General features: G+C 44.1%; 1 protein-coding gene across 2 annotated transcripts in view; it reads left to right on the top strand.

Moving 5' to 3' along the window:
- Positions 1-846: 846 nt before the first annotated feature.
- kcnc3a (potassium voltage-gated channel, Shaw-related subfamily, member 3a) overlaps positions 847-25,074 on the top strand; it is an 84,942-nt gene continuing 60,714 nt past the window's right edge. For both annotated transcript variants that reach the window (XM_005749631.1, XM_005749630.1), the window contains exon 1: positions 847-1,790. In XM_005749631.1, the coding sequence (XP_005749688.1) occupies positions 1,248-1,790 (543 nt within the window). In that variant the 5' untranslated portion in view covers positions 847-1,247. The remainder of the gene's footprint in view (positions 1,791-25,074) is intronic.

Genomic DNA, 25,074 nt, shown 5'->3' with positions numbered 1-25,074 from the left:
TCATCACACCAAAGAAAGAAACTGCTAACATGTGAATATTCAGAATGTGCAAAGTTCTAAACATTACAAACCTTTGCTGAAACCCACGTGGGTGATTAAACTGACATGAACAAGTGACTGGTACAAATTTAATTAGGTTACTTCACAAACAAAGGAGACAAAAGCAGCCTGAATTCATATCATCTTGTTCCACTCTTCATGTGTGACTTGGCAGGGACAATACTGACTTAAATCCACTGAGAATAATTATTTCAAAGTGGGAAAGAATGGCATCGATCCTAACTGGGTTATATTCCAACACATGTTTTCATTTACTGTACATGAATACATACTTTTACTGTAAATGGATGCAGAAAACATATAACCTACTGCATAGAAATGCAACAGATTTTCAGGTATGGAAGAGGCTGATGCTCAGATTTTCCTGGCTGAGAATTCCAAATAAGGAAAACAAGAGAAACACACAAGTTTTTTTTTTTTAATATATGGTTTGTGATCCGTCAGCCACAGTGAGGTTTACCCCCTCCTCTCAAAGTCAGAACTGCAAATTAGAGAGAAAACAAGAGCCATGCAACAATAATTCAGTGCCACTAATGTTACTGAGTGCATTCTTCTGCAGCCAGTTTTATGTGGTGGAAAGTTGGACACCAGGAAAGCGAAACCTACTAAATAAATGAAATTCCTGAATAAGGTTTGTTTCAGCAGGCATAGAGATGCTAATGTCTAGATGCGCATCAGTATTTCAGCTTTTCCAGAAGGAAAAAAAAAGAAGCCAATGATCACGTGCATGCTCTCGCTCTCTACTGCTTAGTTCAACACATCTGATTTCTCTGCACAAGTACGGGCTGCAGAGACCCACGGGATGAGAATAAGAGCAAATGTATTCATGTTCAGGTATTCATGTGGAGGTCGCGAATTCAACATCGTCAAAGGATTTGAATCACACGAACTCAGTAAATCAATCGCGCGGGCAGGCAGTCAATCAGCGGGGAAACCTATTGATTCATAAAATCCGCATCCCACACATTCTCTCTTTCGTACATATACACGCGCCTGCAGATCCCCCCTCTCTCTCTTAGAGAGGCAGAGAGGCTGACTCCTCCTTCCTTTCCTTCTCTCACTTGTGTCTCCTTGTTGGCGGTACAGTATAACACAAGCATACAGATCGGGGACCGACGGTGGATGGGGAAAGGCAGTAGCCGCAGCAGCAGCAGTCGGACGTACCGACCGAAGGATGCTCCAGCACCATGACTTGCTCGGCGTCAGATAGCGAGAAGATCGTCATCAACTGCGGTGGAATTCGACACGAGACCTACCGGAGCACCCTAAAGACGTTGCCGGGGACGCGTTTGTCTTGGCTGACAGAGCCCGACGCCTACAGCAACTTCGACTACGATCCCAAGTCCGACGAGTTCTTCTTTGACCGTCACCCGGCCACCTTCGCCTTCATCCTCAACTACTACCGTACCGGCAAGCTCCACTGCCCCAACGATGTCTGCGGGCCGCTCTTCGAGGAAGAGCTTGCCTTCTGGGGCATCGATGAGACGGACGTGGAGGCGTGCTGCTGGATGAATTACCGACAGCACCGTGATGCAGAAGAAGCCCTGGACAGCTTTGAGACCCCCGAACCGGATCCACCCGAGGACGACCCTGCACTCACCGGCGGAGCGGATGGCGACCTGAAACGTCTGTGCATGCAGGAGGACGGCCGCAGGGCGACACGGTGGGAGGTGTGGCAGCCCTGGATGTGGGCACTGTTTGAGGATCCCTACTCCTCCAAATATGCCCGGGTGAGTGGCAAGTGTAACGTTCAATCTGTGTTCCCTTTTTCTCGTGCGCGCTCTGCAACTCATGCGTTTGGCACTGTTTTGGCCACTGCGCATTGTTGCGCGTAAATGTTCTCCGGATACTGTTGGAGGATGAAAGGACGTTCGGTTCTCTGCGGGTTAAAAAAAAGCCACAGTGGTGTACGTTTGATCTTTCTCATGAATCATTTTGCAGGAGGATTGTGGCTCCTGCTGATGGCATTTTTTTCAGTGCGCATCAGCCCATCCATCTCACAAATGTTTCACAAGTGTGCATCCATCCTGAATGTCTATCGTACACCAGACATGTTTTTTCCATATCTATTTCTTGTCAATCCATACTTTGTGAAAATTATTCAACAGTCTAGAGGTCACCTCTATGAGTAAAGTGATCAAAATGTAATAAAGGAACGTCAGCTGTGCATCCTCACACTTCATCCTAGAGGTTTGTCTCAGTACATGTGTACATGTAGTTTACATAGACTTTAGTTAGGTACTGCTCTTGCTCCAATGTTGTTCACAACTGCTTTGTCTGTTTCTAAATGTTGTTGCCTCCCAGGAACTCACTTCAAAATGATTCAACTGTTCTGTCCTGACTATAATGAGTCAGAAGATCAGCTTTGTAGCTTATTTATACTATATAACACCAATGACCTACAACAGTAATCTCAGCATGCTGTGTATATGTAGGAGTTTTATCACAATCAGAAGTCAAAGGCCCTAGAAAATAGGAAAGTATGCCCTTACAATCAAGCAAGAACCGAGCTGTCTTTTAATAGAAAGATAAATATCAGAATGCAAAAATAGAATAGAATAGAATAGAATAGAATAGAATAGAATAGCCCTTTTTGGTCATTGTACATGTACAACAAAACCAGCGGTGCCAGAATAAAATGTACACAGCAGACAGCAGGAATAAATAACAAACATGAGAAGTATTTACAATGAAGAGGGACATACACAAAAAGACGAGAAAGGCACACATTTAGAACAACATAGCTGTAAAGTGCTTGAAGAAGTCCGGAGAAAGGACTTGGTCTAAATAGAGTCCATGTGTGAGTAGCCTGAGTGATGAAGGTTTCTGAGACCATGGCTCAGGTGAGGTGGGTGGGCAGGGGTGGGCTGTGGGGGGATAGTGCTTGTTAACAGTCTGAATGGCCCAGGGGAGGAGGCTGTTAGTGAGCCTGGTGGTGTGGGACCTGATTGGCCTGAGCTGCTGACCTGCTGGTCAAACAGGTGGTAGGGGGAGTGCAATGGGTCACCTGGGATGGCCCTGGGCCCTGAGGCAGCAGGATGTGGCGATGGCCTCGGGGGGTGGCAGAGGACAGCCAATGAGTTTTTTTGGGCAGTTCCTGTTCCAAGTTGCGGCTGGGAGTAAGTGGAAGGAGAAGAGAGGAAAGAGGAGCACAAAAAGACCACTAACAACAAATGGCCTTCTAACCTGAACTTGCAGCTGGTGTTTGTGTGGACAGAGTCCACAGGGCTCCACGAGAGAACAGGGGCTCACCTTCATTTTCAGTTTTCACTATTCTTGAATTAAATTCCATCTAAACTGCCTCCTGTTGAATCTGGTGCAGTTCTTAGATCCAGTGATTGGAGAAAAGTGATTTGTTTGACAGTACAGCATCACAACATCATGGTGACAAGAACTGGCTTTGATATGTAACGAGCTTCTTGGTTGCATGAGAATATTTTGTGGAAGGTGAGACTATGTTAAACCTTTTCGCTGGCACCAAAGCAGTTTGAAGATGTTTATGTGCAGCTGGTCTGCAGTCTGCTTTTCAACACAGAGGAGAAACTGTACTAGCTCAGGACTAGATTAGGTCACATGCTAATTGGAAGGTTAAGCGTGTGATCCCTGGCTGCTCCAGTTGGCATGCCAAAGTATTCTTGGGCAAGATACTGAAGCCCAGTCTGCTCTGTGGTGTATTTATCAGAGGCAGAAAGCACTTACATGTAGACAGTGTTTGGGTAAATGATGCGTTTTGTACAGAGTGGTGACTAGAAGGACGCTGAATAAGAACCAGGCTATTTACCATAAAGTGGGCTTTACTATCTAGAGTATGGTATTTTAAATATGCTGCTTTTTTACCCACTTTAAGTTTACTGAAAGTTCTGCTGATTAGAGAAAACTATAAGATGTCAGCAAAGCTATCTGATGGAATTCTCTTGGTTTTTATAGTGTCAATGCAACAACAGTCATTTCAAGGAGAGCTGCGTTGTGATGATTGATACTCTGAACTTTTAGCAGAATTAAGGCAAATCAGCTTCTGACAAATGCTGCAATGCACCAGTGCACAAACCAAAGTGGGTGAGATTTAATTTGTAAAAACCACAGGTGTTGTTTTTGTGAAAAACTCAAGTAAACTTGTTAAATTACTACAGTAAATAAATAATTTTCAGACGTTATTTTCTCAAGCTGAAGACAAGGCTGCTGGATTAATTTAATCAAACTGTAACCAAGCTGTGGCCCAGCACCTCATCCACATGTGAAACAGCAATCAGACGTCAACAGTGATATAGGTGAACATTTCTATCAGCATGTCTGCTGTATCGGTCAAAGAGGATCTCACTCAGTTTATGCAAGTGTTGCAGTTCAGAGAGGCTTGTTCCAACCCAGTGTCCTCACAAAATACAGTCAAATAGAATGATGCTGCAACTTTCAGTGTAAGTGCAGGACACAGAATGCCCTTTATGCAGAAAAGCAGGCAGTCTGGCTGTAGATGGTCCTCGTGTCTATACAGGGGACATCAGTTTGTGCAGACAAAAACCTCATACGAACCAAGATCTTTTCTTAACCATAGTGTTGCGTCCATATGTAGATATCACAGGAATGAGGACCTGTGGAAGCATGAAGTACCATAAAAACGGACAGGTCTGCAATGTAAATGGCAGCAAACGAGTGACTGAATAATGAGGGGTGATAGTACAAAAAAAGACAAGCTGATGTCATGGTTGAGGGGGTTAGGACAGCATCAGTGTGACAGTGGAAGTGACTTTGAAAGTGTTGCAGTCAATAGTTTTGGTGCCAGCACTGGGACAAAAAGGTTGGGTTGAAAGGTAGATGGTCAGCGCAGCAGCAACACTCAGGTAAGCTAAAGTCCAGCTTCTGTTAGCCGATTAGCTTGTTTCAGGATGAAGGTTTAAACGTTTTTTCAAAAAGATGTTTGACAAAGAAAAGCAGGACGGCATGAGTTGTTGTCCTGTGGCGTCTGTCCTTAAGTATGTGTATTATATTTGCAAAGGTGCCAGGTTTGCCCATTTCTGTCTGTCTTCTGCTTCACAATCTACATGGTCCATCTCCGATCCCGTTCTCTCGTGTCATCGCACCGACAGCTCACTGTGGTTTATTACTGTGCTACATAATCAGAGATGAGTGCTATATTGCTTATTATTGCTATTCAGTCCCTTCTCACCAACCCTCCACCCAATATGCTCTCACTCCCCCACCTCGTTCAACCCCCCACCCCCAGCTCTCTGCTTGTGCTATAGCGTAAGACTGCAGTCCCCATAGTAGCTGACTGTGCTGTAGTCTGCTGCAGAGTAGGAGAGAGAGAGAGAGGCACAAACAGGGGGAGGGAATTACAGAATGTGAGGTGTTTTTGGTTGAGGGTGAATTCAGCAGCAGAATAAAAAGAAGCAAAAGAGAATGGAGCCACTGCAATCCCCCCCCCCCTATTTCTTTCATTCTTTACTTTTTTCTTCCCCCAATCTCTCAACAAAACAAGCAAATGCACACACGAGCTTCACTTTCACACACTTGCTAGGCTGCTACACACAGAGTTCATTGTAGCAGTGTGTCATTTTGGTCCTAGTACTTATAGCTCTTTCCTACTGTATTTAAGCCCCAAAGCACTTTCTATTATGAGGCTCATTCAGCTTATTCACACAAGCACTTTTTTCTGTCCCTAAGTGCTTTTGTCTAACATTCACACTCGGATAAATGCTTCAGTGGTTCAGTATTCTGCTTCATGGATAGATCCAGACCGGAGGAGCCGGGGATCAAACCACCAACCTTCCGACAATCTCCTGAGCCACAGCTGCTCGTTTTGTTCTTCCATGTTATTGTTATGTCAGCGGAAAGGAAAAAATAGTCTCTTTATGATGTCGTTCCATTTACAGTTAACACTGAAGATCTTCAATAAAAAGTAATTAGTAATAGATTTTATTAACCTCCTATTTAAAAGTGAACAAACTTATCAACTTCTGCCAATGCTGTCATTCATCCACTGAAGAATTGTTGAATTGTTAAGTTGATGTAAAAGAAACAATGAAACAATACGTGAGACATCCATGAAAATGCTGCTGCCTGATTCACCACAGCAGGTAGCTCTACTGTTTTGACTTGGCAAATTTTTCATGCTAGATTGTGACCATAGTGGTCACTACAGTGGACAGCTATTCAAAGGCTGTTTGTTGTGCTTGTGTCAGTGTTGATGGTGTACCTGCACACAAACCATTACACTCTGATGTGTCCCTCCATACTCTGCCACCCACTGGTCGTTTAATGTTACTACAGATGTATGACGTGTAATTTAACCCTGTCATGCATGAATTCTGATGACCTCAATCAGTATTTTTTTTTTCATCTTTTCATGACTGAAGCTGAATAAAAATTCTTTAGAAAAAAAGCTGAATGTTTTTGGAAGTAGTTTTTAGTTTGTTTTTAGTTTGAGCTATTTTAGGGGGATATCTGTGTGTGCAGGTGACTATTACTGTGCATAATTATTAGGCAACTTAACAAAAAACAAATATATACCCATTTCAATTATTTATTTTCACCAGTGAAACCAATATAACATCTCCACATTCACAAATATACATTTCTGACATTCAAAAACAAAACAAAAACAAATCAGCGACCAATATAGCCACCTTTCTTTGCAAGGACACTCAAAAGCCTGCCATCCATGGATTCTGTCAGTGTTTTGATCTGTTCACCATCAACATTGCGTGCAGCAGCAACCACAGCCTCCCAGACACTGTTCAGAGAGGTGTACTGTTTTCCCTCCTTGTAAATCTCACATTTGATGATGGACCACAGGTTCTCAATGGGGTTCAGATCAGGTGAACAAGGAGGCCATGTCATTAGTTTTTCTTCTTTGATACCCTTTCTTACAGCCACGCTGTGGAGTACTTGGACGCGTGTGATGGAGCATTGTCCTGCATGGAAATCATGTTTTTCTTGAAGGATGCAGACTTCTTCCTGTACCACTGCTTGAAGAAGGTGTCTTCCAGAAACTGGCAGTAGTACTGGGAGTTGAGCTTGACTCCATCCTCAACCCGAAAAGGCCCCACAAGCTCATATTTGATGATACCAGCCCAAACCAGTACTCCACCTCCACCTTGCTGGCGTCTGAGTGGGACTGGAGCTCTCTGCCCTTTACCAATCCAGCCACGGGCCCATCCATCTGGCCCAAGACTCACTCTCATTTCATCAGTCCATAAAACCTTAGAAAAACCAGTCTTGAGATATTTCTTGGCCCAGTCTTGACGTTTCAGCTTGTGTGTCTTGTTCAGTGGTGGTCGTCTTTCAGCCTTTCTTACCTTGGCCATGTCTCTGAGTATTGCACACCTTGTGCTTTTGGGCACTCCAGTGATGTTGCAGCTCTGAAATATGGCCAAACTGGTGGCAAGTGGCATCTTGGCAGCTGCACGCTTGACTTTTCTCAGTTCATGGGCAGTTATTTTGCACCTTGGTTTTTCCACACGCTTCTTGCGACCCTGTTGACTATTTTGAATGAAACGTTCGATGATCACGCTTCAGAAGCTTTGCAATTTTGAGACTGCTGCATCCCTCTGCAAGATATCTCACTATTTTTGACTTTTCTGAGCCTGTCAAGTCCTTCTTTTGACCCATTTTGCCAAAGGAAAGGACGTTGCCTAATAATTATGCACACCTGATATAGAGTGTTGATGTCATTAGACCACACCCCTTCTCATTACAGAGATGCACATCACCTAATATGCTTAATTGGTAGTAGGCTTTCGAGCCTATACAGCTTGGAGTAAGACAACATGCATGAAGAGGATGATGTGGACAAAATACTCATTTGCCTAATAATTCTGCACTCCCTGTACATTTTGGTGTATTTCAGGGGACCTTGTTTGATAGTATTCATTTTCTAATTCCTTTATTTTTGTCTCTAACTCTTTTGCCTTTTGGAAAGTAAATCTAGATTTAGAGCTAGTGATGCTAATTATTTGGCCCTCAATAAAAGCCTTAAAACCTCCCATCTTATGGTTGCAGAAGTTTCTGTTTTATTCATTTCAAAATAGAGGCTAATTTGTTCATCCAGAAGCGAGACCAAACCAGGGTCTGCCGACCATTTTTGTTTGCAACGCCTAATTCTAGCATCTTTCACAAGCTTTGTGTCCTGATATACCAATGAGTTGGGAGTATGATCTGAGATTAGGATCGCCTCAAAGGAGCATTCCTTGATTTTATGTCTCAACTCTGCAGATATCAAAAAGAAGTCAATTCTTGAATTTTTTTCTTCCCTCCAGATATCTATTAAGTTTAATTTCTTCATAAAGTGCTGTATAGTTACTCTACTACGGGTGTGAGACTCTTCGGTTCCCGAGCTCCTATCTTTCACCGGATCTAAATCACCTGCCACCACACATTTACCAGGAAAAGAGGACAACATGAGGAATAAGTTTTGAAGAAAGATAGGGTCGTCTGTATTAGGTGCATAGATGTTCGCCAAGATAATTTATTCATTTAGTAAGTTCCCTTGAATGACAACGTAACGTCCAAATTTGTCTTTGGTGACTTTACCTGGAGTGGTATGGATTCGTGCACCAAAATGGTGACCCCTCTCGCTTGAGAGTTAAACGATGCAGACAAGACCTTGCCTCTCCACCTCCTCTTAATTTTCAAGTCCTTGTTATGCATCAGATGTGTTTCCTGAAGAAACACAATGTTAGACTGCAAAAAGTTTATTTTGTTCATGACTTGTTTAACTTTCTTCAGATTTCGTAACCCTCTGCAGTTCCATGATGTGAGTTAGATTTTTATCTCACTAGACATTTCTTGTAGATTGTGCAGTTATATTCCCCAAACAAGTGAAAATGTATGTCAAAAAAATAACAAAAAGAAAAAGACTGAAAGCTAACATAAATACTATTAGTAACATCAGAAACTGCCCGAATACCCTCACCGTCACTCATATCCAGGCCTTCCCCAGATGTTTAAAGCTTTCAGGTAGCAATTAACAGTCCCACCAAAGGATGACACCGTATAGCTGAACTAGTAGAACCGAACGATCCAACTGTTAACTATAACATTAGCCATACCCTCCTGTGCCACCAAGGTTAGATATTACATTCTTATCTATTCATAAACACCCCTCTTTGCCATAGGTGAAATCCAATTTCACATTTCAAATCAGATTTCTAAGCAAAACTAATCAGAAGTGGTCTGCTGGTTTGATTGAGCCCCACTTACTTGAAGTTGACCAATTTACATTTGTTGCAGAAATACGTTCGGCCTATTAATCTTTTTTTATTTGATTTATTTATTTATTTTAAATTAGAAGACAGATATGGGTATCTTAAAAGGTTTAATCCTGCACTCAGCCCCTGATAGAAAATGCACTGTAATATGCGCTATTAGACACAAGCATACATTTAACGTTATAGTTTGATCTGCCCAAGCCGGCTCGGCTCGATCCTGCTCCTCTTCTTCTCAGGTCAGATGTTACCTTCTGCTTTGTAAACTTAGACCGTATCCTAACCATCAGTCCGATCCCTCTTTTGACTTGATCCGTTTGATGAAGCCCTCCGCCTCAACATGGTTGTTAAAGATGAGGGACCGTTCCTTATATGTCACTATCAGCCGGGCCGGGGGAATGATGCCATACCGGAGCCACATTGCGCGGAGTTGGCGCCTCGCCTCGTCGAACTCCTTCTGTTTCTTGTGGACACCTGCCGCCACGTCCTGGTAAAACCTCACCGTCTGGTTCTTGTATCGTACTTCTGTTTTAGTCTTAGCCGCTCTCTTCAACAATTCTTTATCTTTGAAGCTGAGAAATTTCATTATCAGCGTACGGGGTGCAGGATTGTTGTGGGTTCTCGGCCCAGCTCCAGCGTTAGTTATGTACGCCCCAGCATCAACTCCAGTGCATCCGGCAGCCAACTCTCCAGAAAGGCACAGGCGTCCTCGCCCTCCGCTCCCTCCGGTAGGTTGACCATCCTCAAATTGGAGCGCCTTGATCTTGTCTCCAGGTCCAGCAGTTTGTCCTCCAAATCTTTATTTTTATTTTCTAGGACTAGTACTTTTGTCTGGAGGGAGGCGACGTTATCCTCAATTGTAAAAATCCTAGTTTCTGCTTCTGTGACGCGCTCTACACAGTCAGTAATGTCTTTCCTCGCACTCTCAATAGCGGACCTATGCCGTCAAACCTGGAGGAAAACTCTGTTTTCATGTTGTTGATAGCGATCAGGATGATGGCCAATGTGGGGCAGGACTCTCCTGCCGCCATATCCTTGCTTCTGTCCGGCGCATTAACCTTTGGAGTCCATGGCCTCACTGCTAGCTGATGAATCCTTGCTAGGCCTCGACTTCGTAAAGTCTGACAATTAAGCTTGGAGAGTTTTGTTCCGCCCTTGACTGACTTTCTTCTGTGACACCGGCATAACCCTAAGTTTATTTGTTGAAATAGCGGTGATTCACCTACTCAAGTACAATATATTAGCAGGATTTTGCCAACAGGGTAGCAGAGCAGGTTAACGCATGTCCGCTCAGCTCGCCGCCATACTGGAAGTCCCATTTGAAATCATTTGGTAAAAAAAGTATGGTAGCCAAAATACTTTCATGAATGTTTGACATATGACCTGACACTTTTCTAAGTTAGTTTATAAATAAGCATAAATAAACAGAAAAGTTTACTAAAACCAAATACTTGAAATGCCAACGTAGAACAGTAAAAATATCACCTGAAGTGAAAAAGTACTGAAAAGGTGTAATGCTTTGATGAACGAAGAAGGATAAAGTAGAAGTTCTACCATTTAAATTGGCTTACATATAAGAAGAAAAAAGAATACTGATCATCATTAGTTTACATCATTCTCAGTGTTAAAAATGTTGACTTCTTCAAATGAACATGATCTGTGAGACGGGTGGTCAGTGGATGGAAACTGGCCCAGTCGATTCTCCTAGTAACAATAGCTGAGCCAGTTTTATTCACAGGTGAGCTCCATGTGGAGTACAACAGTTAATGCCTACAGGGTCTCAGTACATCTGCAGCAAAACAGTGACAACCAGGTGATGATATTTAATCACAAGCACATGCTTCAGCATTTTTCCAGTTCTCATTTTTCCCTTTTCTGTCATTGCAGTGTCTTTCATCTTTTTATAAACGTTTACCACCCATGTCTCTCTTTCTACATGTCTCCCTGGAGGTTTGCTGTGGTAAAGGCAATATATCCTGCAGGGTCCCTCTCCCCCCTCGGTGCTTTTCAGGATAATGCTGTGAAAGAGACTTTTTTTTTGTCTGTGCCACCTATCTGTGAGGGAGAGAGAGAGAGAGAGAGGGAGGGGGACCAAACTATATTTCATGTCACGTCAAGAAACAAAACATTTAACCACAGAGGGATCTCTGCTGTGATCTTGCCTCGTAGGGAGTTAATAAAACAGCCAACATGCAAAAATAGCTAACTGAGCATGGGAACGGTGAGCCCATAGGCTCATTTAATACAGTACATCCATACATGCAGGAGATTCCTGCAGAATGATCTGTTGTGACGTGTTGTGCATGGTGTGTGTGTGTGTGTGTGTGTGTGTGTGTGTGTGTGTGTGTGTGTGTGTGTGTGTGTGTGTGTGAACTGCAGTATCTAACATCTACTGTGGATGAGTTCCTTTCACCTTCAGTCCGAGACAGACAAACTAACACACACAAATCTACCTGTATACACACACAGCCTCACACATGCACACAGAACACAGCACACACACGAGACAAGCACAACTGCCAGCTTTGAGGTACACTTGTAAGCTTAACATATGGTTGTGATTTTCAGTAATGATATAGAATTCCTAAGGTACGCTCGTCACTGTGACACGTGAGCATACGTGACATACGAGTACTCTGTGACTTGAAATGTTTAAATGTACATGGGAGAGATAAATATCTTAAACCATATCTTCTTCATTGTGTCTTTCCTCAACTCAACCATCACCATGACAGTCATCCTTTCCTCACTGTTTAAATGGTTGTGTTTACATTCTTGAGAGAAGATGGAACTTCAGAAAAACCCAAAGGTTCTCAGACTGTATTCTCCATCTCTGTCTGAAGACAACAAAAAAGGCTTTTTGTGCAAACTGTGTGAGTAAGTATATGCAAACACATAGTGGGGAATACAGTTTTCCGGCAGGGCTTTATATTGTTGAAGCATTATCAAACCATCAATATAATTTTTCTGTTGGAGGACAAAGACATGTATGATTATATTTCTGTAGTTTTTGAACATCTAATTCTGTCTTGTTTACTGTTTGCTGCTTTATATGTAATTCAAAACAAATGTTGCTCTTGTGTGTACAAAAGCTATGTTCTTACAGTCCTATTACCAATAACAGCACCCTATAATCTGCATACATGTACATAGTAAGGTACAGACACAGCTCATAGACACTTATATTTGTCATGTGTTCAATGCTCTGTAGAATAATGGACTTGCCAACATCAGCACCATTAGCTTGACCTCTTCCCAGCTTGACGCTGTCACCTGCTACTGCCCCCTTCTGTGATACTGTACACTGTCACCCATCTCTTCAGAGGAGCCAGTGGTCAGCTGACTCAGTCCGACAATCAGCCACCCAGCAGTAGATGAGCTAGTGAACAGCTGCTCAATCAGTGACTGGACCAGTCTTGGGTTAGGGTGAATGTGAATGTTACTCCCCTCAACCCCTTGCCCTTATTCTTGGGGACGTAACAAAATTATTGCAAATTTATTAAAACTAGAAAAATAAAAAATATAGCATTTACAAATGTATTCACAGCCTTTGCCATAACACTCAAAAGGTTTCCACTGATCTGTTTTGAGTTTACCTGTGATAAATGCAGTTGATTGGACATACCTGTCCAATATATAAGGTTCTATAGCTTACTCTCTATGTCAGAGCACAAACCAAGACATAAAGTTCAAGGAATTGTCTGTAGACCTCCAAGACAGGATTGTATCAAAGCACAGCTCTGAGGAAGGGTACAGAATAATTTCTACAGTTTTGAAAGTCCCAATGAGCACAATGTCCTCCATCATCTGTAAGTGGAAGAAGTTTGAAACCACCAGGACCTAAAGCTGGCTGCCAGGCCAATATGAGCAACCGCTTGTGACCAAGAACCTGACAGTCACTCTGACAGAGCTCCAGTGTTGTTCTATAATAATGATGGATTGGATTTATATAGCGCTTTTCAAGGCACCCAAAGCGCTTTACAATTCCACTATTCATTCACTCTTGCATTCACACACTGGTGGAGGCAGCTACAGTTGTAGCCACAGCTGCCCTGGGGCAGACTGACAGAAGCGAGGCTGCCATATCGCCCCATCGGCCCCTCTGGCCAGCACCAGTAGGCAAGTAGGGTAAAGTGTCTTGCCCAAGGACACAACGACCAGGACAGAGAGACCGGGGATCGAACCGGCGACCTTCCGGTTACAGATGCGCTTCTCAACCCCATGAGTCACGGTCGCCTATGAAGGCAGGAGAACCTTTTCTGCAGCACTCCACCAGCCAGGCCTGCATGGTAAAGTAGCAAGATGGACACCACTCCTCAATAAGCTGATGTTTGCAAAAGATGCCTGAAGAACTCTCAGATTAGGGACAAAATTCTCTGGTCACCAAATGAACTCAAAGATTGAACTCTTTGGCCTGAATCCCAAGCATCATGGCTGGTGGAAACAGGCACTCCCCATCACCCGGCCAATACCATAACTTAAGTGAAGCATGGTGGTAGCAGAATAATGATGTGGTGATGTGTTTAAGCAGTAGGAACTAGGAGACTAGTCAGATGAATGCAGCAATGTACAGAGTATCCTGGATATCTCTGTACATTGCTGGAGCACTCTGTCCAGAGCACTCTGGATCTGGCAATAACCATCTCCGGAGTGATCTGGACTTCAGACTGGGGGTAAAGTTTGTCTGCCAACTAGACAACAATCCTAAGCACACAGCCAAAAATAAGAAAGAAATTTATTTGAAACACTTTGTGAATGTTCTTCAGTAGAGCCCAGACTTGAACCATATTGAACATCTCTGGAGAGATCTGAAAATGGCTTTCAACCATAGCTCCTCATTCAACCTTGAGCTTGAGAGGTTCTGCAAAGAAGAATGTGCAAAAAGTTGTAATTGCTGTCAAAGGTGCTTCAACATTCGCCCTGAGTTCCTGAAGGCTCTTGATGTTGTAGGGCTGTCTTGGTTGACACGCCTCTACAATGTTGTGTGGAGATCCGGGGAGGTACTGGATTAGCAGACCGGAGTGGTGGTTCCCATCTTTAACAAGGGGGAACGAGAGGGTGTGTTTCACTCTTCAGTCTCCCTGTGAAAGTCTCTGCCAGGGTGCTGAAAAGGACAGCCCATCTGTTAGTTGAACCTCGGAGGACCAATGTGTTTTTTGTCCTGGTCGTGGAACACTGGACCAGCTCTTTATCCTCTCGAGGATACTTGAGGATGCATGGGAGTTTGCCCAACCAGTCTAGATGTGCTTTGTGGACTTTGAGAAGGTATCTGACCATGTCCCTTGGAGTGTCCTTTGGGAGGTGTTTTGGGAGTATGGGGTGTCAGTACACCCCATGTATCCCTGGCCATGTCAGTAAAAATACTATGCAAATATTGCTGTCCTTGAATGCTGAGTAAACACTGACAAAGCACTGATTGTATCTCTTGTACTTTATCAACGCAGTATCTAAAAACTTTGCACCGTAGTGGTTAAAATCTCATTCTAATAAGAGTTAAAAGCACATTCAGTTATTAGGTTTATCCATGGATGGCGAGAAGCTTCCTTGTCTTGATGTTAGCGGCTTCTATCTCCTCCTTTGGCCAATTTATTATTGCAGCAGGGTATCTGGTCACTAGAAGAGCGTAGGTGTTAATTCCCTGGATCTTGTTCTTTCCATTCAGCTGACTCTTCAGAACAGAGGCTAGTGGCCTCTTCATGGTTCCCATTTGCCTGTGAGATTCCCAGGTACTTGTAGCTGTCCTCTGTGTCTACAATGTTGCCTTTTGGTAGTGCAATCCCCTCAGTTCTGATTACTTCCCCTCTTTTTGTTATCATGCAACTACACTTCTCCAGTCAGAATGACGAGCCAATGTCAGTGCGCCAGATCCTAGTGGAATAGATCAGGGATTCAATATCTTGTTCACTCTTTGCATACAGCTTGATGTCATGCATTTAGATTGATGTACGAAGTGATTGACGATCATTCCGTAGCCTGCATCCATATCCAGTCTTGATGATCTCACTGAGGGGGCTCAGGCCTGCACAGAGCAGCAGTGGGGAGAGAGCATTTCTTCGATAAATCTCACACTTGACTCTGACTTGGCTACATCCCCATTGAATTCCTGATGAAGGCTCTTAGGGTTCTGTTCACCTTGTATTTTTGTAGGGATTTCTTGATCCAAGTGTGGGCCATTGAGTTATAAGCTTTCTTGTAGTCAATCCAGGCAGTGCACAGGTTGGCCAGTCTGGCCTTGAGGTCTTGGGCAACTGTTCTGTCTACCAGGAGCTAGTGTTTGGGCCCCCCCCCCCATTCCTACCTCTGCGTTTCTGTTACCCATTCATGTATTGAGCCATGTGCTTGTTCATTTTAGTTGCTATGATGACAGGAGCTTCCTTCCACACTGCCTTGATCTTGGCCACTAGTCTCCTTCTCCGTGGAGGGCACTGTTCCTTGTAGCTGTTCATCACATAGTCAAGCATCTCAGTGATCACTACTGCCGTGATGTAGATCATCTGGTTAGTTTCTGTTATGGTCAAAGTAGGGATTGTACAGAGGGTAGTTAATCTTGGCAGTCGGCCACAGAGGTTTCAGGTTTCCAGCTTGGCCATGAACCGCAGCATTTGTGTTATACCTCATCAATATCCAGTGGTGATAGTAGTTTCTTCTTCCAAATGTTGGAACACTGAGCTACTTCCACTGGGGTTACTTGCATTTTAGCATTCCAACAGTGCCCTGTTCTCATCCCTTACTCATGTATGCCTTCTTGTTCCCATAGCCCACTTCTCATCAGTCTGTACTGGTTCCTCAACACTTGTTAATCTGGGCAATTAACAAGGTCAATTCTCTCTCTCTCTCACTCATATCTGAGGTAGGTTTGGTTAGCATTGTGGGTCTAGCCTGGGAACCCTTACTGGATGCAGATGCCCTGGTTGGGATACATACGCCCTGGTCAGGAGTCTAACGCCTGACTTGAAGTTCCAAAGTCATGTATTGTTACCACTACACTATCCATACATGTATAAAGCATTAAGAAACTGTACAAAGTATATGTGCAATCTCAGAAAGTCCACCGTCACCTCAACAGGCTTGAAAAGGTTCACCTCCAGGTGGCTCTGACTGCACCAGTGGTGCAGCTGGTCTGTAGGCAGATTCATTATCCTTTTGAATCAGACCAATGATAGTGGAGTTATCCATGAACTTCAGGAGTTTCACAGGTGGTTCTCCCATGTTGCAATTAGTGTCGTGGGAGAAGAGCATCGGGGAGAAAACATACCCTTGGGGAAAGCTGGTGCTGATGATCTGGTGTGGGATGTGATGCTCCTCAGCCTTACCTGTTGCTGCCTGACCATCAGGAACTTGGTGATTGACAGACAATTGGAGGTGGGCACGGTAGGCTGGCTGAGCTTCAGGTGCTGGGCTGTCTGGGGCGCTGAAGGTCAAGCTGAGGTCCACGAACAGTATCCTGGCTGGTTGGTTGAGGTGATGCAGGATGTAGTGCAGTCCCATGTTAACTGAAACCTTGGCCAACCTGTTTGCCCAACAGACAAACTGCAGGGGGTCCAGCAGTGGCTCTATGATGTCCTTCAGCTGGCTTAATTGATATACCTTTATTAGTCCCACAAGGGGAAATTTCATAAGGCTGCCAACCTATTGCACGCAATGACGGCGCCATCTTACCCTCCGACCATACATACATTACACAAAACATCACATGGGGAAGACAGGTAAGAGAGGTATAACAATGGAAAATGCACCACATGAGGAAACACCAGTCTTTCAAAGAACTTCATCACCACAGATGTCATCTTGCAGGCATGCAGACTGGAGAAGCCAGGGATGGAACCTCTAACCTTCCGACCAGTAGTTGACCTGCTCTACCTCCTGAGCTACAGCCACCCAGTGGTAAACATGAGTAAACCATAACTAGGTTGTGGATAAAGTGCAGGCTCACAAACCTGCATTTGAAATGTTGGCTACCGTAGCAGTATAGTATTGCAACATCACATTTGGATCTTCTAACTAAAATAGGAAAATAGGAACATAGATATTGCCATCATTGCCAGATCTGGCACACATCTGGTTGACATACACCCTGCCATGATACCACTCAGTCAGAAGTGCCAGCTTGATGCTGGATCTGGGCCAGACCTGTTTTCTATGAGCCTGGGCCACATAAACCAAACCACAATCGAGCCAGATGTGGTATGCCATCACATAAACAGTGCCATCTATGCCAGGCCTGGCTCATATCTTGATGACATACCACTTACCATGCCAGAAGTCAGCCAGCAGTACTGGCTTGACACCAGATCTGGGCCAGACCTGTCTGCTCTCTGGGTAGAGGGATTAGGTTAATTGGTGATTCTAAATTGCCCATAGGTGTGAATGTGAGTGTGTGGGTACTAGCCTTCAGCCTCCTTCCTTCTGCTTAGCATACAGTGTCAGGGTGCTGGATTTGGAGTGAAAACCTCCAAGCTTGATAAAGAGCTTTTTTGTCTTGTCATCAGTGTTCCGCCTGTGGTTGGCAGCTGGTTCATTTGTGCTGCCAGACACTCACGGAGTGCAGTTAGCTTCTTTAACCAGTAGGTGTCAATTTTGCCAGGACCTATTGCTGTCTAATGCTTCAAGCTTGAGACTTATTCTTGGATGTTTGCCACTGTGATGGTTACTGGATCCTATTCAGGGAGGTTGCTGTGGTTTGCTCTTAGATCCACTAGCAACTGAGCATTGTTGTTATGTCCTGTGTCCTTCTGCCATATGCTCTTCCAGTATTGCTTTGTCTGAAGCCTTAGTGATTTTTCTCATATTGTTCCCCTGAACTGGGAGTGCACCTTAGATGGTTCAGTGGAGAACACCTGTGGTATTCTCATGGCTTCTGTCTCTCTGGTGTGCCTCTTCAGGCATTTAGCCAAGGCTGTGAGTGTCTCAAAGATAACTGCGGCTGTGGTGTAGATTACGTGGTTGGTTTCAGTAATGGTTGCGATTGAGATTGTCCATAATGCTTCATTTAGATTTTTAAACAGACTTTCAAAGGGTACTTCATGTAGTCTTGTAGTCAGCCAGCTTAGCCTTGGTCCTCTCTTTCAGGTCAGCTGCTCTTGCATTCAACGCCTTCAGTGTACAAGTTGTTCTTGGGATTTGTTACCTAATCTCAGAGATTGGGAATGATGTTATGTCCACCTTGACCTGACGTCCAACATTGTGCATTGATGCAGTTTCCTTCCAGGGCTTAACCTGTACAGGCACTACTGAGAGCTTCCAGCTTCCTCAATGGCCAGAAGTCTGTTTGCCTGAACAGATGATACAGTACTGTCTTGAACTGCTTCCTGTTTGTCTGTTTTATCATTCTTCATGTTTGTCATGGTCTTTGTCCCAGTTTTGTTTTGTTCAGGATCTAGTTTTGTATGAGCTTTCTATGTCTTGATGCATGCTCAATCATCCAAGTAAGCAAATTCCCCAAAAGTTGATTCTGTTCATCTGGAAGTAGTGTTTTCAGTGGGAGAAACGTTTCGTCACTCATCCAGGTGACTTCTTCAGTATCAGCTGACTGCAGGTTTCCAGTCTTATAAACAGTACATTTGCACAATGACTGAACCTAGCCCACTGAACATTGGGCTCTGAGGACAGTTTCTTGATTATTATGCAAATTGTCATGACCATCGATCAACAATCATTGATCAAAGACCCCTGATCAGTGCCCACGAGTACCATTCAGAGAGAGTTGAGGAGTGACACAGACAGACAGCCAGAGAATGCTGACAGTTTGAGCACCGACAATTTAAGCACAGACATGAGTTCATGCTAAAGTCAAGGAGCAAGGGAATGAGCATGAAAGGTAGAGGTAGTTTATTGTCACGATCCTGGGTCTTATGACCCAGTGTATTGAGTTTTAGTTCTTTTGATGTTTATAGTGTATGTTTAAGCTTATTAGGTTTCCTATGTTCATTTGCTTATTCGTTCCCCCTTGTGTTTTCAACCCCTGTGAAGTTTCCCTTGCCCTTCGTGTGTTTCATGTCTGTGTGTCTTATGTTGTCAGGTCTGCGTCTCATTGTATTTCCTGTTTTATTTTGAAGGGGTCCTGTGTTCCTATGTTCAATGTTTTTAGTGTTACTCTCTCCTTGTGACGTCGTTATGTTCATGTGTGTCAGCTGTTTCTCCATGTGTTCCCACTTCCCTCATTATCCTCCTGTGTGTATTTAGTCCGTGTGCTTTCAGTCAGTCTTTGTCAGGTCGTCTGCTCATCTATGTCAGTTCACCATGTTTAAGGTTTTTCATGTTTAGTTTTAGTTCACCCAGTTTAGGTTATTGTTTAGTTTCACCAATGCCCTTTTGTTTGTACCCTTTTTGCTAGCATCAATAAACGGCTTATTTTTTGTTAAATCCACGCCACGTTCAGTTTTTGGAGTCTGTGTTTTGGGTCCTTTTGTCAACACATACAGTCTGCCCTCGCCGGACTGTGACAGTTTATGTCTGAAGGTGCAGTGGTCAGTTCAGATATTTCAGTGGAAATTCCTTTTGTGCAAGTTTAAGTTGAGTATGGTGATAGCTTTAAGGAAGAAGCTGTCCCTGAGTCTGTTCTGGCCCGTATGGATCTGAAGCACCTGCCAGACGGCAGTAGGTTAAAAAGATGGTAGCCGGGGTGGGTAATGTGGTTTAGGATGTTTCTGGCCCTGCTGAGACAAAGGGAGTTATAGATGGCAGACAAGGAGGGCAGAGGGCAGCTGATGATTCTTTGTGCTGTGTTTACCACCCTCTGTAGTCTCTTCCTGTTTGCCTCCATGCAGCATAGGTCAGCAGGCTCTCAATAGTGGATCTGTAGAAGGTCACCAGCAACTGGGTGTTTAATCACTCCTTCCTGAGCACCCTTAGGAAGTGTAGCCACTGCTGGGCCTTCTTGACTAGCGCCGTGGTGTTAGCTGACCAGCAGAGGTCCACAGAGATGTGGACACCAAGGCATTTGAAAGATTTCACTTGCTCTACGCATTCTACTTTGGTAGAAACAAACATATAACACCTGAAACACAAACATGTGAAAAGACACGGATACATGAACTTACAATTTTCTTGTGGTGTGTGTGTGTGTGTGAGAGAGAGAGTATGTAGTGTATGTGTAGGTGTCTTTATCACAAAATGTCCTTGAAAACGAGGGTGGAAAACTCCAATAATACCCCCCAGGAGCCAGAGGCAGAAAGAGATAGATCCAGGAGATCCAGGCTATCTGCAGCCCCCAAGAGTACAGAAGACCTGAGGCCACACATATTGGTGACATCTGCACATCTATCCCAGCAGGAGAGGGAGGAGGGCCTCAGATGGTCTGCCCACTACCAAAGGGTGAGAGACCCAGAAAACAAGAGGCAACAGGCAGCTGACCTCGGTAGAGGCTAGCCACCCTGGTATGAGCCAAGAACAGGGTACTAGTGCACTGGGCACTCAAGAACCACTCAGCAACCTGCAGAGTCTCTCTGACATGAAAGAGGTCCAAGGCACCTGGATTCTACTTATTGAAAACACACAAAGACACATGCAAACACACTGATGCTCCCACTGAGGGGCAGGTGAGGACCTTCTCAGGACCTTCTATGACTGTGCCATTGAGAGCATCCTCACTGGATGCATCACCACCTGGTATGGCAACAGCACCGCCTACAACTGCAAAGCTCTCCAGCGAGTAGTGCGGTGCTCTGAACGGATAATTGGAGGTGAGCTTCCCTCCCTCCAAGACATCTACAGGAAGCGCTGCCTGAGGAAAGCGGGGAGGATCATCAAGGACTCCAGTCACCCCAGCCATAAACTGTTCAGACTGCTTCCATCAGGAAGGAGGTTCTGCAGCATCCGGTCCCGTACCAGCAGACTGAGAGACAGCTTCTTCCACCAGGCCATCAGACTGCTGAACACGTCATAGACACCTCAGCTTCACTACTGGAACTTCAACACAATGCACTCCATACTGTACAGTAACGCCACTGTTTTGCACATGTCTCAACTCTGTATATTTTTATATATTTTATTTATTGTTTACTCTATTTAATTTGTAAAATATGTGTACACACACACACACACACACGTAGAAAAATATTTAGTATACACATCCAGAAATGCATATACTATTATATATTGTACATATATTTATTAGTTTCAGATGTAGCCATTCTTGTATTTTGCTTGTTTACATTATTGTATTTTGCACAACTCTGTTGCTTGTGAAGCTCGCACACAAGAATTTCACTCACATGTGCTGTACCAATGTACCTGCACATGTGATGTGACAATAAAAGTGATTTGATTTGATTTGAGCAGATGCCTCCCCCAAACTGCAGTGAATCAGGACGTAGCCAGAGTGCACCACAAACCACCTGTGACCTGTGGACTCCCAACCCAGAGAGGGTGTGTGAAACAGGGGTGTAGGAAGACACGCCCCCCCCCCCCCACACACACACACACAAAGCCCCCAACCTGAAAATCTTCAATGTCTAGGTTCCAGATAAAATTAAGGAGCAGACAGCAGGAATGAATGGGTCCACTGCAGCAGCCTCAGCCGTCAGCCTCCTGGTGACCCACCTGCCCCCCAAGACCCTATATGAATGGTTATATGTTGTGCACTATAGTGTCATTAAAAAGCAGGGCGGGTTACCATGCAGTACAACAAGCAAAGCCACGTGAATGGCCCAACCCACTGTGACCTAAGTGACCCACAACCCTCCTTAAACCCTACATCTGTGAGTGATATGTTGTATGAGTTGGAAGGAGGGAGGGACAGAATATGTGAAAACGGGAGGTAGAAGACCCCTGGAAGGAGAGAGCCAGCAAATGACTGCCTCAGTAGTTACCCACATTCCCCACACTTCACCACAACGTGGGAAAAAATGGGTTCACGGCCACAATAACAATGCCAGAGCACTATAGAGTCCGGGGAAGATCACACTGCCCCACAAGTGGTGTAAGTCTGAGACAATGGTTGCATACTCACCTGGCTGTCCCACTCCACCCACTTGGCCACACTCACGAGACCCTGAGGTGCAGACCGGACATCCCAACATGGGCCAATGCACCCTTCATGGCGTGGTGCCAAGGAAGCATGCACCACCCCCACAAGGAGGGACCCAGCCAGAGACCAGGTGGCCCACCAGGGGCCCAGGCCCCCAGAGTCAGAGAGACTTTATTTATCTCCAAGGGGCTATTTCAGATAGATACTAGCCTCCTGGCTGGGGGCCAACACAAGCGCAAGCACTCCCAACATCCCAAGACCGTTCGACAACACCCAGCCCAGTTTGCATTTTGCCTGCTGAATCCTGGGTCCCCTCCCTGCCTGCCACACTTGCTTTACATGACAGTTTTCTTCCTTTTGTAGTGGATCTGCAATATCCTAGGATGCTATAAACCACAGATGTTGCAGCGTAATCTTTTTCTTCTCTATTCTCGTGCATGCTTTGTAGAGACTACCAAAAAATAATGACTTTAGGATTTTCAGATTATTCTTACTCTCTTCAAAATTTAGAGATAGATCCAAAATATTCCCACCTCCACAGGTCAAACACTTCTTCACAGCATGCAAACTTTCTTTTTCTTTGACTACATTGTAATTTTTTATTTGCAAGTGTAAAAGTAGTAGCAAAAATAATGTCTCAGTTGCGCTGGCAGCCCGTGGGGATGAGGGAAAGGAGGACCCAAATGCAGGTAATGATGACAGTGCGTTTTATTTACAGTGCAGAAAATATAGACAACCAATAAATCCCTGTGTGTTCCTGACTCCTGTTCTGTGTCTCCACTCCCTGCGTACCATCCACCCGCTGCTTCCTCGTTCCCACAAATCCTCCTTGGAAACACATACAAAAGCAGCCTTCAGAAAACTCCACAATCGCGGCAGACTAACACTTACTGGCTTGCTGAAAAACTAACAGGTAGTCACGCATAACGATCCCTTGTTGTGGAGCTCTCAGCCACACTGCTGTGTAGCTCCCCGACGATGTTAGATCAGCTCCAGGTGTGTGTGATGATCCAGATGGCAGGGCCACACCCCCACACATGCACACACACACACGCCTATATATAGAAACAAATGACAGCAGCACAATACAAGGACACGGTAACTATGGCGTTATTTTTGTGCCACTATTCTGAGTGCACATAAAAAAAAAATGTGAGCGCAGGTAAAAAAAGTTTGCAGGTGCAAGTGTTGCATTTTGAGGAGAAATTTATTTTGAGCGAGGAAAAGCTAAATTTGAGTGAACAAAATTCACTCCTGCGTGCAAAACATGTATTTCAGTGTTTGCTATTATCCACACACACACACACACAACAGCAGCCCCTCTCGCTCAGCTTTTGCATTTGCGCTTGCTCGCTATGTGTTGCCCGCGCTCTCAACATTTCTGCCCGTGCGCGCTCAACTCTTTCTCTACACCGTTATATTTGTGCCACAACACCAGCCAATCACAGAGTTGGATGCAAAAAAATCTGATTGGCTGTTTTGGTCTCCAATCAGCTCGAAATGACGAATGCAATATCCCCGAATGCATTTCGTCCAAAACTTTTAAGATATTTTCAAATATCTGCTCGATTTATAGGTGTGTCTTTAATGTCCTGTGGCAATCTTCGTTTCAAAGAAATCCAGCATATCCTTAAAAGCAGCTCCCGACTCGTAGTTTTCCTGAAAACCACAGAACACAGTTTTCTGTTTATCTGTCAGCTGCTTTTTGGTGACTGAGAATAAACTGCTCTGAAAAATCTAAAACTGCCTCGGTAGGAGTCCTGGAAAGCCCAAGTGAATGCTTTTTCTGCCCAAAACTATCTCAAATTTTCTGTTATTTTAAGGAAATGTGTCCTGATCTTGTTTTCAGTCGGTCTACTAAACAAAGTTGAGATGTATGAACATTTTCAATGTACAGAAAGTTTTGTATATGGGCAGAAGAGTCTGTAAATGACTTAATGAATAGGTGACACATGAACATTTTAAGTTGTTTACAGTCATAACGTAATCTGACAATAGCCAGTCACATCTTAATAAAGGCAAACAAAAAAGACAGACCAAATCTCCAACATTAACGTTTAAGGTTAGGTTAAGCTAAAGTTACAGCTCAGCTACAGTTAATTGTGATTCACTTACATTTGCTCCTGTAGGCTTACACTGATGGACTGGGGGACTGACAAATTTCTTCTTGTTTTTCGCTGCATTCCCAAGCAAGTTGACACATAGCTGCTACTCCCTTATCCTGGTTCTGCCTGTTAAAAAGGGTCTTTTCCTCCCCACCATCCCCAAGAGTTTGCTCTGATTGTAAGGGTTTTGTCCTGTATTGTTGAGCCTTACCCCAACAATCTGACGAACCAAGCAACAGTGGGAAGAAAAATCTCCTTTTAAACAAGAATGAACCTAGTTTGATAATTACTAATGATTCAATGTAATAGTAGTATATAATTACATAAAAGGTGAAAGAGGTAAGTGGAACCCCCACCCCCCACCCCCTAGGAGCCCAAGGCTATTTCATCATGGCACTGTTGACCATTGCAGAAATCAGGATAAATAGGAAAACTAAGCAAAAATAGTGCATTGACTTCTGCTTACCTGCCTCACCTGAGTGAATGTGTGTGTGTGTGTGTGTGTGTGTGTGTGTGTGTGTGTGTGTGTGTGTGTGTGTAACAGAGACTATATGGAAATGTGAAGAAGTCCTATGTCAGACATCAGTTATATGAAGCGCTTCAGTAATGGCATTGCACACTGTTGCAGCCATGCACATAATGCAATGACAATAAAGTGAAGACAACATTGAGATGTGTTCCGTAATCATAGTGTAAAAGAATTATATCTGTATTTATATTTGACTCAGTAGTGTCTTCTCCC

The sequence above is a fragment of the Pundamilia nyererei genome, unplaced genomic scaffold (assembly GCF_000239375.1).
Source record: "Pundamilia nyererei isolate P.nyererei 1_Seehausen unplaced genomic scaffold, PunNye1.0 scaffold00252, whole genome shotgun sequence".
Taxonomy (NCBI): domain Eukaryota; kingdom Metazoa; phylum Chordata; class Actinopteri; order Cichliformes; family Cichlidae; genus Pundamilia; species Pundamilia nyererei.
Note: the sequence above shows the minus strand (reverse complement) of the source record. Positions and strands in the feature narration are given on the sequence as shown.